The following is a 16,228-nucleotide window of genomic DNA, read 5'->3' on the forward strand; positions in this document are numbered from 1 at the left end:
TATAAATACTGGCACCGACCCTATTGTATCGACACTGACCCTATAAATACTGGCACTGATCCTATTATATCGACACTGACCCTATAAATACTGGCATTGACCCTATTGTATCGACACTGACCCTATTATATTGACACTGACCCTATAAATACTGGCACCGACATTAACCCTATAAATACTGGCACTGATCCTATTATATCGACACTGACCCTATAAATACTGGCACCGACCCTATTATATTGACACTGACCCTATTATATCGACACTCACCCTATAAATATTGGCACCGACCCTATTATATCGACACTGACCCTATAAATATTGGCACCGACCCTATTATATCGACACTGACCCTATAAATACTGGCACTGATCCTATTATATCGACACTGACCCTTTAATACTGGCATTGACCCTATTGTATCGACACTGACCCGATAAATACTGGCACCGACCCTATTGTATCGACACTGACCCTATAAATACTGGCACCGACCCTATTGTATCGACACTGACCCAAAAATACTGGCACCGACATTAACCCTATAAATACTGGCATTGATCCTATTATATCGACACTGACCCTATAAATACTGGCACTGACCCTATTATATCGACACTGACCCTATAAATACTGGCATTGACCCTATTGTATCGACACTGACCCTATAAATACTGGCATTGACCCTATTGTATCGACACTGACCCTATAAATATTGGCACCGACCCTATAAATATTGACACTGACCCTATAAATACTGGCACCGACCCTATTATATCGACACTGACCCTATAAATACTGGCACTGACCCTATTATATCGACACTGACCCTATAAATACTGGCATTGACCCTATTGTATCGACACTGACCCTATAAATACTGGCATTGACCCTATTGTATCGACACTGACCCTATAAATACTGGCATTGACCCTATTATATCGACACTGACCCTATTGTATCGACACTGACCCTATAAATACTGGCATTGACCCTATTATATCGACACTGGCCCTATAAATACTGGCATTGACCCTATTATATCGACACTGACCCTATAAATACTGGCACCGACCCTATTATATCGACACTGGCCCTATAAATACTGGCACCGACCCTATTGTATCGACACTGACCCTATAAATACTGGCACCGACCCTATTGTATCGACACTGACCCTATAAATACTGGCACTGATCCTATTATATCGACACTGACCCTATAAATACTGGCACCGACCCTATTATATCGACACTGGCCCTATAAATACTGGCACTGATCCTATTATATCGACACTGACCCTTTAATACTGGCATTGACCCTATTGTATCGACACTGACCCTATAAATACTGGCATTGACCCTATTGTATCGACACTGACCCTATTATATCGACACTGACCCTATAAATATTGGCACCGACCCTATTATATTGACACTGACCCTATAAATACTGGCACCGACATTAACCCTATAAATACTGGCACTGATCCTATTATATCGACACTGACCCTATAAATACTGGCACCGACCCTATTATATTGACACTGACCCTATTATATCGACACTCACCCTATAAATACTGGCATTGATCCTATTATATAGACACTGACCCTATAAATACTGACACCGACCCTATTATATCGACACTGACCCTATAAATACTGACACCGACCCTATTATATCGACACTGACCCTATAAATATTGGCACCGACCCTATTATATTGACACTGACCCTATAAATACTGACACCGACCCTATTATATCGACACTGACCCTATAAATACTGGCACCGACCCTATTATATCGACACTGGCCCTATAAATACTGGCACCGACCCTATTGTATCGACACTGACCCTATAAATACTGGCACCGACCCTATTGTATCGACACTGACCCTATAAATACTGGCACCGACCCTATTGTATCGACACTGACCCTATAAATACTGGCACTGATCCTATTATATCGACACTGACCCTATAAATACTGGCATTGACCCTATTGTATCGACACTGACCCTATTATATCGACACTGACCCTATAAATATTGGCACCGACCCTATTATATTGACACTGACCCTATAAATACTGGCACCGACATTAACCCTATAAATACTGGCACTGATCCTATTATATCGACACTGACCCTATAAATACTGGCACCGACCCTATTATATTGACACTGACCCTATTATATCGACACTCACCCTATAAATACTGGCATTGATCCTATTATATAGACACTGACCCTATAAATACTGACACCGACCCTATTATATCGACACTGACCCTATAAATACTGACACCGACCCTATTATATCGACACTGACCCTATAAATATTGGCACCGACCCTATTATATTGACACTGACCCTATAAATACTGGCACTGATCCTATTATATCGACACTGACCCTATAAATACTGGCACCGGCCCTATTGTATCGACACTGACCCTATAAATACTGGCATTGACCTTATTGTATCGACACTGACCCTATAAATATTGACACCAACCCTATTATATCGACACTGACCCTATAAATACTGACACCGACCCTATTATATCGACACTGACCCTATAAATACTGACACCAACCCTATAAATATTGGCACCGAACCTATTATATCGACACTGACCCTAAATACTGGCACCGACCCTATTGTATCGACACTGACCCTATAAATACTGGCACCGACCCTATTATATCGACACTGACTCGATAAATAAATACTGACACTGACCCTATTATATCGACACTGACCCTATAAATACTGGCACTGATCCTATTATATCGACACTGACCTTTAATATTGGCATTGACCCTATTGTATCGACACTGACCCTATAAATACTGGCATTGACCCTATTATATCGACACTGACCCTATAAATACTGACACCGACCCTATTATAACGACACTGACCCTATAAACACTGGCACCGACCCTATTGTATCGACACTGACCCTATAAATACTGGCACTGATCCTATTATATCGACACTGACCCTTTAATACTGGCATTGACCCTATTGTGTCGACACTGACCCTATTGTATCGACACTGACCCTATAAATACTGGCATTGACCCTATTGTATCGACACTGACCCTATAAATACTGGCATTGACCCTATTGTATCGACACTGACCCTATAAATACTGGCATTGACCCTATTATATCGACACTGACCCTATAAATACTGGCATTGACCCTATTGTATCGACACTGACCCTATAAATACTGACACCGACCCTATTGTATCGACACTGACCCTATAAATACTGGCATTGACCCTATTGTATCGACACTGACCCTATAAATACTGGCATTGACCCTATTGTATCGACTGCTCTGATGAGGATGTCAGGAGGCTACAGTGCGATTTGGACAGGTTGGGGGAATGGGCGGATACGTGGCAGATGCACTATAATGTGGATAAATGCGAGGTTATCCACTTTGGGGGGTAAAAACAGGAGGGTAGATTATTATCTAAATGGCAATAGATTGGGAGATGGGGAAGTGCAGAGGGACCTGGGTGTTCTTGTGCACCAGTCACTGAAGGAGAGCATGCAGGTGCAACAGGCGATTAAGAAGGCAAATGGTATGTTGGCCTTCATATCAAGGGGGTTCGAGTATAGGAATAGGGATACCTTACTACAGCTGTACAAGGTGCTGGTGAGACCGCATCTGGAGTATTGTGTACAGTTTTGGTCGCCCCATCTGCGGAAGGATGTTCTTGCCATGGAAAGAGTGCAACGGCGATTCACCAGGCTGATACCTGGAATGGCGGGAATGACCTACGAAGAGAGATTAAATAGTTTGGGCTTGTACTCACTGGAGTTTAGAAGATTGAGAGGGGATCTCATCGAAACATATAAAATTATGGCAGGCCTGGACAGGCTGAATTCAGAGAGAATGTTTCCAATGGCCGGGGAGCACAGAACCAGGGGCCACAGTCTAAAAATAGCGGGCAAATCATTTAAAACAGAGATGAGGAAGAATTTCTTCACTCAAAGAGTGGTGAGCCTGTGGAATTCCCTGCCACAGAGGGCTGTGAAGGCTAATTCAATAAATATTTTCAAGAGAGAATTGGATATATTTCTGAAGGCTAAGGGGATTAAGGGTTACGGAGAAAAGGCGGGGACGGGGTACTGAACTGGTAAGATCAGCTATGATCTCAGACGAGGATCAGCCATGATCTCATTGAATGGCGGAGCAGGCTCGAAGGGCCGAATGGCCTACTCCTGTTCCTATCTCTATGACACTGACCCTATAAATACTGGCATTGACCCTATTGTATCGACACTGACCCTATAAATACTGACACCGACCCTATTATATCGACACTGACCCTATAAATATTGGCACCGACCCTATTATATTGACACTGACCCTATAAATACTGGCACTGATCCTATTATATCGACACTGACCCTATAAATACTGGCATTGACCCTATTATATCGACACTGACCCTATAAATACTGGCACTGATCCTATTATATCGACACTGACCCTATAAATACTGGCACTGATCCTATTATATCGACACTGACCCTATAAATACTGGCATTGACCCTATTGTATCGACACCGACCCTATAAATACTGGCATTGACCCTATTGTATCGACACTGACCCTATAAATACTGGCACTGATCCTATTGTATCGACACCGACCCTATAAATACCGGCATTGACCCTATTGTATCGACACTGACCCTATAAATACTGGCACTGATCCTATTATATCGACACTGACCCTATAAATACTGGCATTGACCCTATTGTATCGACACTGACCCTATAAATACTGGCATTGACCCTATTGTATCGACACTGACCCTATAAATACTGGCATTGACCCTATTATATCGACACTGACCCTATAAATACTGGCATTGACCCTATTGTATCGACACCGACCCTATAAATACTGGCATTGACCCTATTGTATCGACACCGACCCTATAAATACTGGCATTGACCCTATTGTATCGACACTGACCCTATAAATACTGGCATTGACCCTATTATATCGACACTGACCCTATAAATACTGGCATTGACCCTATTGTATCGACACTGACCCTATAAATACTGGCATTGACCCTATTGTATCGACACTGACCCTATAAATACTGGCATTGACCCTATTGTATCGACACCGACCCTATAAATACAACCCCACTCCCCCATTAATAAATATTGGCTGCAGTTCCGTCTCTCCCCGCCCGGTGGCGCTGTCTCCCTCTGGACTTTTGTTTCCGGGGGGACGGGTTACGAGGGGCGGACCTGCAGGAACTCTCAATCTACAGATTTTGTTTCCGGCGATTGGGGGACGCATTTGAGGGTCGGACCAGAAGTTGCTGGGGGACGGTTTTGAGGGACGGACCAGACTGGAAGTTGCTGGGGGACGGGTTTGGAGCTGGTTTCCGGTGTCATGGCGCAGGCGGTCAGTGTTTCCGAGCTCTCGCTGCAGCAGCTGGAGGCGCTGAGGAGCCAATTAGAGCAGGTCTGTGGGGGTCTATGGTCGGTCCTGGGGGGTGAAGGATCGGCCCTGGGGGTCTATGGTCGGTCCTGGGGGTGCGGGGTCGGTCTTGGGGGGTAAGGGATCGGTCCTGGGGGTGAAGGATCGGTCCTGGGGGGTGAGAGGTCGGTCTTGGGGGGTAAGTCATTGGTCCTGGGGGTGAGGGGTCGGTCCTGGGTGAGGGGTCGGTCCTGGGGGTGAGGGGTCGGTCCTGGGTGAGGGGTCGGTCCTGGGGGGTCTATGGTCGGTCCTGGGGGGTGAGAGGTCGGTCTTGGGGGGTAAGGGATCGGTCCTGGGGGTGAAGGATCGGTCCTGGGGGGTGAGAGGTCGGTCTTGGGGGGTAAGGGATCGGTCCTGGGGGTGAAGGATCGGTCCTGGGGGGTGAGAGGTCGGTCTTGGGGGGTAAGTCATTGGTCCTGGGGGTGAGGGGTCGGTCCTGGGTGAGGGGTCGGTCCTGGGGGTGAGGGGTCGGTCCTGGGTGAGGGGTCGGTCCTGGGGGGTCTATGGTCGGTCCTGGGGGGTGAGAGGTCGGTCCTGGGGGTGAGGGGTCGGTCTTGGGGGGTAAGGGATCGGTCCTGGGGTTGAGGGGTCGGTCTTGGGGGCCTATGGTCAGTCCTGGGGGGTGAGAGGTCGGTCCTGGGGGGTGAGAGGTCGGTCCTGGGGGGTGAGGGGTCAGTCCTGGGGGTCTGTGGTCGGTCTTGGGGGGTAAGGGATCGGTCCTGGGGGTTCTATGGTCGGTCCTGAGGGGGGGTGAGGGGTCAGTCCTGGGGGTCTGTGGTCGGTCCTTGGGGGTAAGGGATCAGTCCTGGGGGGTCTATGGTCGGTCCTGAGGGGGGTGAGGGGTCGGTCCTGGGTGGGGTTCGGGGGATTCCGTCCCAGGGGCGGGGAGGATTCGGGGTCAATCCCTGGGGTTGGGGTTCAGTCTCTCTCTCTCTGACCGCGCTCTCTTTCCCCAGGAGACCGAGTTTCTCACCTCCTCCATCCAGCAGCTCAAACTAGTTCAGACAAAGTACGTGGAGTCCAAGGAAAGTCTCCACAAACTCGGCAAAGACAATGCGGGTAAGAGCCAGACACCGAAACCCGGGGAGAAACCCCCGCCCCTACTCTCCATCTCACCCACTCAGAACTTAAGAAACAGGAGCAGGAGGAGGCCATTCGGCCCCTCGAGCCTGCTCCGCCATTTAATGAGATCATGGCTGATCAGCCAAACTCAGTACCCTGTCCCTACCTTCTCCCCATATCCCTTGATCCCTTTAGCCTTAAGAAATATATCCAACTCCTTCTTGAATATATTTAATGAATTGGCCTCAACTGCCCTGTGTGGTAGAGAATTCCACAGGTTCACCACTCTCTGGGTGAAGAAATTCATCCTCATCTCAGTCCTAAATGGCTTACCCCTTATCTTTAGACTGACCCCTGGTTCTGGACTCCCCGGCCATCGGGAACATCCTTCCTGCATCTAGTCTGTCTAGTCCTGTTAGTATTTTATAAGTTTCAATGAGATCCCCTCTCATTCTTCTAAACTCCAGCGAGTATAAGCCCAATCGACCCAATCTCTCCTCATACATCATTCCTGCCATCCCAGGTATCAGCCTGGTGAATCTTCGCTGAACACCCTCCATGGCAAGAACATCCTTCCTCAGATAAGGCAACCAAAACTACACACAATACTGCAGGTGTGGTCGCACCAAGGCCCTGTACAACTGCAGCAAGACATCCTTGTTCCTGTACTCGAACCCTCTCGCTACGAAGGCCAACATACCATTTGCCGCCTTAACCGCCTGCTGCACCTGCATGCTTACCTTCAGCGACTGGTGCACAAGGACACCCAGGTCTCGTTGCACTTCCCCTTCTCCCAATCTATTGCCATTCAGATAATAATCTGCCTTCCTGTTTTTGACACCAAAGTGGATAACGTCGCATTTATCCACATTATATTGCATCTGCCATGCATCTGCCCAATCACCCAACCTGTCCAAATCATACTGGAGTTTCTCGGCATCCTCCTCACAGCACACACTCCCACCCAGCTTTGTGTCGTCTGCAAACTTGGAGATATTACATCCAATTCCCTCGTCTAGATCATTAATACACATTGTGAATAGCTGGGGTCCCAGGACCGATCCCTGCGGTACCCCACTAGTCACTGCCCGCCACTCGGAAAAAGACCCGTTTATTCCAACTCTTTGCTTTCTGTCTGCCAACCAGTTCTCTATCCAAGTCAATACCTTGCCCCCAATCCATGTGCCTTAACTTTACACGCTAATCTCTTATGTGGGACCTTATCGAAAGCCTTCTGAAAGTCCAAATACACCACATCCACTGGTTCTCCCTTATTAATTTTACCAGTTACATCCTCAAAAAATTCCAGTAGATTAGTCGAGCACGATTTACCTTTTCTAAATCCATGTTGACTTTGTCCGATCCTGTCACTGTTTTACAAGTGCTCTGCTATTACAACTTTTATAATGGACTCTAGCATTTTCCCCACTACCGATGTCAGGCTTACCGGTTTATAATTCCCCGTTTTCTCTCTACCACCTTTTTTGAATAGTGGGGTAACATTAGCTACCCTCCAATCCATGGGTACCGTTCCAGAGTCTATCGAATTTTGGAAGATGACCAGCAATGCATCTACGATTTCTAGGGCCACTTCCTTAAGTACCCTAGGATGTAGATTATCAGGCCCTGGGGATTTATCGGCCTTCAATCCCATCAATTTCCCTAACACCATTTCCCTACAAATACTGATTTCTTTCAGTTCCTCCCTTCCATCAGACCCTATGTTCCCCGACATCTCTGGGAGGTTATTTGTGTCCTCCTTTGTGAAGACAGAACCAAAATATGTGTTTAATTGGCCTGCCATTTCTTTGTTCCCCATTATAAATTCCCCGATTCTGACTGCAAGGGACCTACGCTTGACTTCACCAATCTTTTTCTCTTCACATATCTATAAAAGCTTTTACAGTCAGTTTTTATGTTCCCTGCAAGCTTACTCTCATATTCTATTTTCCCCCTCTTAATTAATCCTTTTGTCCTCCTTTGCTGAATCCTAAACTGCTCCCAATCCTCAGGTTTACTGCTTTTTCTGGCCAATTTATATGTCCTCTCCTTGGCCCTTATGCTATCCCTAATTTCCCTTGTTAGCCACGGTTGAGTCACCTTTTTTTGTTTTATTTTTATGCCAAACTGGGATGAACAGATTCTGTAGTTCATTCATGCGATCTTTGAGCAGGAGCAGGAGTTGGCCATTCGGCCCCTCGAGCCTGCTCCGTCATTCAATAAGATCATGGCTGATCTTCGATCTCAACTCCACTTTCCCGCCCTATCCCCATATCCCCCTCGATTCCCTTAGTATCCAAATATCTATTGATCTCAGCCTTGGATATACTCATCAACTGAGCCTCCACAGCCCTCTGGGGTAGAGAATTCCAAAGATTCACCACCCTCTGAGTGAAGAGATTCCTCCGCATCTCAGTCCTAAATCTCCGTGTCAGCTGTGTCTCAGTGGGTAGCACACTCGCCTCAGAGTCAGAAGGGTGAGAGTTCAAGTCCCACTCCAGAGAGACTCTCTCTCTGTCTCTCTCTCTCTGTCTCTCTCTCTCTGTCTCTCTGTCTCTGTCTCTCTGTCTCTCTCTCTGTCTCTCTCTCTGTCTCTCTCTCTCTCTCTCTCTCTCTCTCTCTCTCTCTCTGTCTCTCTGTCTCTCTCTCTCTCTCTCTCTGTCTCTCTCTCTCTGTCTCTCTCTCTCTCTGTCTCTCTCTCTCTCTGTCTCTCTCTCTCTGTCTCTCTCTCTCTGTCTCTCTCTGTCTCTCTCTGTCTCTCTCTCTGTCTCTCTGTCTCTCTCTCTGTCTCTCTCTCTCTCTCTCTCTCTCTCTCTCTCTCTCTGTCTCTCTCTCTCTCTCTCTCTGTCTCTCTCTCTCTCTGTCTCTCTCTCTCTCTCTCTGTCTCTCTCTCTGTCTCTGTCTCTCTCTCTCTCTCTCTCTGTATCTCTCTTATCTCTCTCTTTTATATCTCTCTCTGTCTCTTGCTGTCTCTCTCTCTAACTAACCCTCTCTCTCTCTCTATTCCAGGGAAGGATGTGCTGGTTCCGTTGACGAGTTCTGTATCCTTTGCTTCCTTGCGGAGTCCATGGGTTGTGAGATCAACTCTCTGCCGCCGGTTAACAACTGTCTCCCCAGTATCTGCTCCAGACACGAAGACCAGACAAGTGGCGGTGTTTCCCCTCAGAGTCCTCATAGTGTCAGTTCCTGGTGATTGATTACCGTCAGTTCCCGGTGATTGATTACCGTCAGTTCCTGGTGATTGATTACCGTCAGTTCCCAGTGATTGTTAACCGTCAGTTCCCAGTGATTGATTACCGTCAGTTCCCGGTGATTGTTAACCGTCAGTTCCCGGTGATTGTTAACCGTCAGTTCCCGGTGATTGATTACCCATCAGTTCCCGGTGATTGATTACCCGCCTGTTCCGGGGATAACCGGCTTCTTCCTTGACGGACCTTTAACCAGATGTACGTTCCAGGGAAGCTCCATGATGTCGAGCACGTGCTGATCGATGTCGGCACCGGTTATTACGTGGAGAAGGTCAGAGTTTCTTTCGCTGCTTTTATGGGCTGGGGGAGTGGGGAGATGTTTGGGTCCTATGAGTCCTGTTAAATGCTCTGTGTTGGTCGGAGATGCTCAGCGTTGAGTCAATGACTTTGGGACCCCTTTCAGCCTAATCCAAGAGCTGGAGTGTCGCCCATTATTCCTGTTGCAGGTATCTGTGTTAATTTCCCTCCGCCACTGTTCCGCTTGTGTTTGTGTTTAGTCCAACTCTTATGTTAAATGCCTGTTCAGCTCAATCGATCCCTCTCTCCCCTCTGAGACAGAAGGTTGTGGGGTTCGAGCCCCCATTCCAGAGATGTTAGTCCCATAATCCAGGCTGAAAATCCCCGGTGCCAGTACTGAGGGAGCGCTGCACTGTCGGAGGGGCAGTACTGAGGGAGCGCCGCACTGTCGGAGGGGGGCAGTACTGAGGGAGCGCCGCACTGTCGGAGGGGGGCAGTACTGAGGGAGCGCCGCACTGTCGGAGGGGCAGTACTGAGGGAGCGCCGCACTGTCGAAGGGGCAGTACTGAGGGAGCGCCGCACTGTCGGAGGGGCAGTACTGAGGGAGCGCCGCACTGTCGGAGGGGCAGTACTGAGGGAGCGCCGCACTGTCGGAGGGGCAGTACTGAGGGAGCGCCGCACTGTCGGAGGGGCAGTACTGAGGGAGCGCCGCACTGTCGGAGGGGGGCAGTACTGAGGGAGCGCCGCACTGTCAGAGAGGCAGTACTGAGGGAGCACTGCACTGTCGGAGGGGCTGTACTGAGGGAGCACAGTACTGAGGGAGCGCCGCACTGTCGGAGAGGCAGTACTGAGGGAGCGCCGCACTGTCGGAGGTGCAGTACTGAGGGAGCGCTGCACTGTCGGAGGGGGGCAGTACTGAGGGAGCGCCGCACTGTCAGAGGGGGGCAGTACTGAGGGAGCGCCGCACTGTCGGAGGGACAGTACTGAGGGAGCGCCGCACTGTCGGAGGGGCAGTACTGAGGGAGCGCCGCACTGTCGGAGGGGCTGTACTGAGGGAGCGCCGCACTGTCGGAGGGGCAGTACTGAGGGAGCGCCGCACTGTCGGAGGGACAGTACTGAGGGAGCGCCGCACTGTCGGAGGGGCAGTACTGAGGGAGCGCCGCACTGTCGGAGGGGCTGTACTGAGGGAGCGCTGCACTGTCGGAGGGGCAGTACTGAGGGAGCGCCGCACTGTCGGAGGGGCGGTACTGAGGGAGCGCCGCACTGTCGGAGGGGCTGTACTGAGGGAGCGCCGCACTGTCGGAGGGGCAGTACTGAGGGAGCGCCGCACTGTCGGAGGGGCAGTACTGAGGGAGCGCCGCACTGTCGGAGGGGCAGTACTGAGGGAGCGCCGCACTGTCGGAGGTGCCATCTTTCAGATGAAACGTTAAACCAAGGCTCCATCTGCTCTCTCGGGTGGATGTAAAAGATCCCTCGGCCACTATTTTGAAGAAGAGCAGGGGGGAGTTCTCCCTGGTGTCCTGGGGCCAATATTTATCCCTCAACCAACATCACTAAAAACAGGTGGTGGTTCTGTTAGTGTGATCTTGCTGTGTGTAAATGGGGTGATGCGTTTCCCTACATTGTGACAGTGGCTGGGGAAGCGCTTTTGGATGCCCCGAGGCGGTGTATAAATTCAGGTTCCTGTACGGAAACTCGGGCCGGTCCTGGCGCTCCAGGGTCCCTGCCCCCTGCGAAGTGTCGGTGCTCTGCTGGTATAACTCTGGGATCTCTCTTCCAGACGGTGGGTGAAGCTCAGACTTTCTTCAAGAGGAAGGTGGAATTCCTGACGAAACAGATCGAGAAAGTTCAACCGGCCCTGCAGGAGAAATACAGCATGAAGCAGGGTGAGCGGCAGTGGGGGCGGGGGAGAGAGTGGGGAGGGAGAGAGGCACTGGGGATGCGGGGCGGAGAGTGGGGGGGGTGGAGGGAGAGGCACTGGGGGTGCGGGAGGGAGAGTGAGGAGGGAGAGGCACTGGGGGTGCGGGAGGAGAGATGGGGGCGGATGGAGGGAGAGGCACTGGGCCTGGGGAGGGGGGAGAGGCGCTCGGCTATGGAGAGCGCGGGGGTGTGGGGCCAGGGGGTAGAGGAGGCCGGGGAGGTGGGAGAGGGCTGGGGGGGGAGGTACAGGAATGGGGGGGGGGAGGGAGAGCAGGGGGAGGTGGGAGAGAGGCACTGGGGGGGTGGAGGGAGAAGCGGAGGGAGAGGCATTGGGGCAGGGGGAGGTGGGAGAGAGGCACTGGGCCAGGGGCGGGGGGTAGAAATGCAGGCCATAGGACGTGCAATTCGTATGTGGCGAGCCTGGGCCCTTCTTGCTGGGTGTGTGTCTCTGTGTCTCAGTAACACACACCGGGTGTGAGATCAGTAACTCCGCACACAGGCCGAGAGATTTGAACCTGTCTGGTTTTTCCACAGCTGTGATGGAAATGTTGAACCAGAAGATCCAACACATGGCAGCTCTGAACGCTTCACAGTCCGGCACCACCAAAGCCTAGCCGCCCCGCCCCGCGACATCCCCTCTCTCCCCCCCACCCCCCCCCCCCCCCCCCGAGCCACCACCTCGACAATGAGTTATACCGGCGGCGAATCGTGGCTCCTTTCAGCACCGGACTCACTGGATGCCAACATTTCTACTTGTGTTTGTAAAGATTCATTGTAACATTGATGGCTGTTATTTACAGTGAGTGTGTAACCGTCTGTAAATTGTTACGGTGAGCGTGTAACTGTCTTTAACGTGTTGCGGTGAGCCTGTAACCGTCTGTAAATTGTTATGGTGAGTGTGTAACCGCCTTTAACTTGTTACGGTGAGCGTGTAACCGCCTTTAATGTGTTGCGCTGAGCGCCTCGCCGTCTGTTGTGTATTGTTGTCACACTGAGCTGATTGTATTTCGAAGTCTCCCAATAAACAGGCCGACCACTGGTGTGTAAAGAGGCTCTTTGCGTTCAGCAGCGAGTGATTGAACCGGGAGGAAATCACAGGCGAGACCGTAGGGGCTCCAGGACCTCGAGGTCGTTACAGATAAGGGCGGCCATTCGGCCCATCTTTACTCACCTGTTCAGAGTTCCGACACTCCCCTCCGTTACAGCATCCAGTCGATTTGCGGGCTTTCTGCCCCGCACTCTCTCACCCGTGATCGCTTTCTGATATCCATCCTAAACTCGCCTTTCACTGCTTTGCAACTGTGTGTCCCCCTTGTCCAACTCCCACAGTTTAATTTGAATTAAATATTCCCCCTTTGACTGGGGTCAGCCTCGTGGTTGCTTTCTGCGATGCCTCCCCTAGTCGAATGGCTCCCTCCAGTCTCGGTGACCAGGACTGGACGTGCCGTGGCCTGTCTGAAACAAACCCTGGATTGTGATGGTGAGTTACGTAGAGTTATACGACGTCTAAAGCCCAGAAACAGGCCATTCAGCCCAACCAGTCCGTGCTGGTTGTTTATGCTCCCTGCGAGCCTCCTCCCACCCGTCTTCATCTCACCCCATCAGCATATCCTTCTATTCCTTTCTCCCCCCGTGCTTTGCTTTATTCACGGCCTTGTTAACCTGCGTCGCCACTTTTAGTGATTTGTATATCTTTACCCCCCAGATCCCTCTGTCCCTGTACCCCATTTAGACTCGTATTTCGAAGGAATGTGCGGCCTCCTTATTCTTCCTACCAAAATGCACCACCTCACTTCTCTCTATTGAAATTAATTTGCCCGCCCGATCTGTAAGTTTATGAACACCTTCCTGTATTTTGTCGCAGTCCTGCTCTGTATTAACTGCACCCCCGCCCCCCCCCCCCTCCAATTTGGTGTCGTTCGCGAATTCTGAAGTTGCACTTCTGGTTCCCGAGTCCAAGCCGTTGATGTAAATGGTGAAGAGCTGTGGTCCCAGCCCCGAACCCTCAAGCTAACATCGCTAAAGAAACAGATGATCCGGTCATTTATCGCACTGCTGTTTGCGGGATCTTGCTGTGCGCAAATCGGCTGCCGTGTTTCCTGCATTACGACGCTTAAAAAAAAAAAAAAAAAAAAACTTAATTGGCTGTGAAGCGCTTCAGGACGTCCTGAGGTGGAGAAATGCGAGTCCTCTCATTATTTTGAATTACCAATCTTATCTGCGCTATTATCTCCTAAAAAACTCCTCCAAACACAGTCCCCTCTCTCTCGAGTGAAGTTTTTAATCATAGAATGGTTACAGCACAGGAGGCAGTCATTCAGCCCGTCGAGCCCGCGCCGGCTCCCTGCAAGAGCACTTCAGCTAGTCCCACTCCCCCATCCTTTCTCCGTAGCCCTGCAAATTGTTTTCCTTCAGGTTCTTATCCAACTCCCTTTTGAAAGCAACGATCGAGTCTGCCTCCACCGCCCTTTCAGGCAGCGCATTCCAGATCCTAACCACTCGCTGCGTAAAAAAATGTTTTTCCTCATGTCGCCTTTGGATCTTCTGCCAATCGCCTTAAATCTGTGTCCTCTGGTTCTCGACCCTTCCGCCAACGGGAACAGCTTCTCTCCATCTGCTCTGTCCAGACCCCTCGTGATTTTGAACGCCTCCATCAAATCTCCTCTCAATCTTCTCTGCTCTAAGGAGAACAATCCCAGCTTCTCCAGTCTCTCCATGTAACTGAAGTCCCTCATCCCCTGGTACCATTCTGGTCAATCTCCCCCTTAACTTTCTCTGCTCTAAGGAGAACAACCCCAGCTTCTCCAGTCTCTCCACAGAACTGAAGTCCCTCATCCCCTGGTACCATTCTGGTCAATCTCCCCCTTAACCTTCTCTGCTCTAAGGAGAACAACCCCAGCTTCTCCAGTCTCTCCACAGAACTGAAGTCCCTCATCCCCTGGTACCATTCTCGTCAATCTCCCCCTTAACCTTCTCTGCTCTAAGGAGAACAACCTCAGCTTCTCCAGTCTCTCCACCTCACTGAAGTCCCTCATCCCCTGGAACCATTCTGGTCAATCTCCCCTTAACCTTCTCTGCTCTAAGGAGAACAACCCCAGCTTCTCCAGTCTCTCCACGACACTGAAGTCCCTCATCCCCTGGAACCATTCTGGTCAATCTCCCCCTTAACCTTCTCTGCTCTAAGGAGAACAACCCCAGCTTCTCCAGTCTCTCCACATAACTGAAGTCCCTCATCCCCTGGTACCATTCTGGTCAATCTCCCCCTTAACCTTCTCTGCTCCAAGGAGAACAACCCCAGCTTCTCCAGTCTCTCCACATCACTGAAGTCCCTCATCCCCTGGTACCATTCTGGTCAATCTCCCCCTTAACCTTCTCTGCTCTAAGGAGAACAACCCCACTTCTCCAGTCTCTCCACGTCACTGGAACTATTCTCGTAAATCTTTTCTGCACCCTCTCTAAAGCCTGCACATCCTTCCTAAAGTGCGGTGCCCAGAATTGGACACAATACTCCCAGTTGAGGCTGAGCCAGTGTTTTATAAAGGTTCATCACAACTTCCTTGCTTTTGTACTCTCTGCCTCTATTTATGAAGCCCAGGATCCCGTATGCTGCTTTAACCGTTTTCTCAACCTGCCCTGCCACCTTCAACGATTTGTGCACATATAACCCCCAGGTCTCTCTGTTCGTGCGCCCCCTTTAGGATTGTACCCTGTGGTTTATATTGCCTCTCCGCGTTCTTCCAACCAAAAAGTATCACTTCGCACTTTTCTGCGTTAAATTTCATCTGCCCCCGTGTCTGCCCGTTCCCGCAGCCTGTCTGTGTCCTCCTGAAGTCTGTAATCCCTCTCCTCGCTGCACCGCCAAGTTTTGTATCATCCGCAAAATTTGGAAATTGTGCCTTGTACACCCAAGTCCAAGTCATTAATTAATTAATATATATCAAGAAAAGCATTGTTTTAAACGCACTTTTAAGTGACCCCTGGTCCTCAACTTTAGAAAAAAAACACAAGAGGTTTGTAAATGAGATTTTATTTAAAAGATAAAAAGGATCTTTAACGCTGGCTGTGAAATTCCTGGCTCGCTGAGTCATGTTACAGAAGAGCCACATTGACTGATGGTGGGTGCCAGCACTAAAGATGGCGCGGCCCAGCGGGTGAGGCGTGGTTTTTTTTTGCCAGTAGGAAAGATGGCGCGGCCGGAAGTGGTCCGGGCTGAGCCGGCGTGCCTC

The 16,228-nt window shown here is 50.1% G+C and overlaps 1 protein-coding gene across 1 annotated transcript; it reads left to right on the top strand.

Annotated features, from left to right (window-relative positions):
* Window positions 1-5,356: 5,356 nt before the first annotated feature.
* LOC147097221 (prefoldin subunit 5-like) lies at window positions 5,357-13,055 on the top strand. The gene is made up of 6 exons (XM_085973110.1): window positions 5,357-5,520; window positions 6,492-6,594; window positions 9,607-9,638; window positions 10,042-10,116; window positions 11,863-11,968; window positions 12,537-13,055. The coding sequence occupies exons 1-6, from the start codon at window positions 5,449-5,451 to the stop codon at window positions 12,614-12,616; spliced, it is 468 nt and encodes a 155-aa protein (XP_085829236.1). The 5' UTR covers window positions 5,357-5,448; the 3' UTR covers window positions 12,617-13,055.
* Window positions 13,056-16,228: the final 3,173 nt, after the last annotated feature.

The sequence above is a fragment of the Somniosus microcephalus genome, chromosome 33 (genome assembly GCF_052327205.1).
Source record: "Somniosus microcephalus isolate GS21.2 chromosome 33, FLI_Smic_1.0, whole genome shotgun sequence".
Taxonomy (NCBI): domain Eukaryota; kingdom Metazoa; phylum Chordata; class Chondrichthyes; order Squaliformes; family Somniosidae; genus Somniosus; species Somniosus microcephalus.

Bases quoted from the DNA above. Each gene is read 5' to 3' on its own strand.
- LOC147097221 (XM_085973110.1), top strand. From the start codon at position 5,449: ATGGCGCAGGCGGTCAGTGTTTCCGAGCTCTCGCTGCAGCAGCTGGAG. The intron at 5,521-6,491 runs GTCTGTGGGGGT...CTCTTTCCCCAG, and splicing joins TGAGGAGCCAATTAGAGCAG to GAGACCGAGTTTCTCACCTC. The intron at 10,117-11,862 runs GTCAGAGTTTCT...TCTCTCTTCCAG, and splicing joins CCGGTTATTACGTGGAGAAG to ACGGTGGGTGAAGCTCAGAC.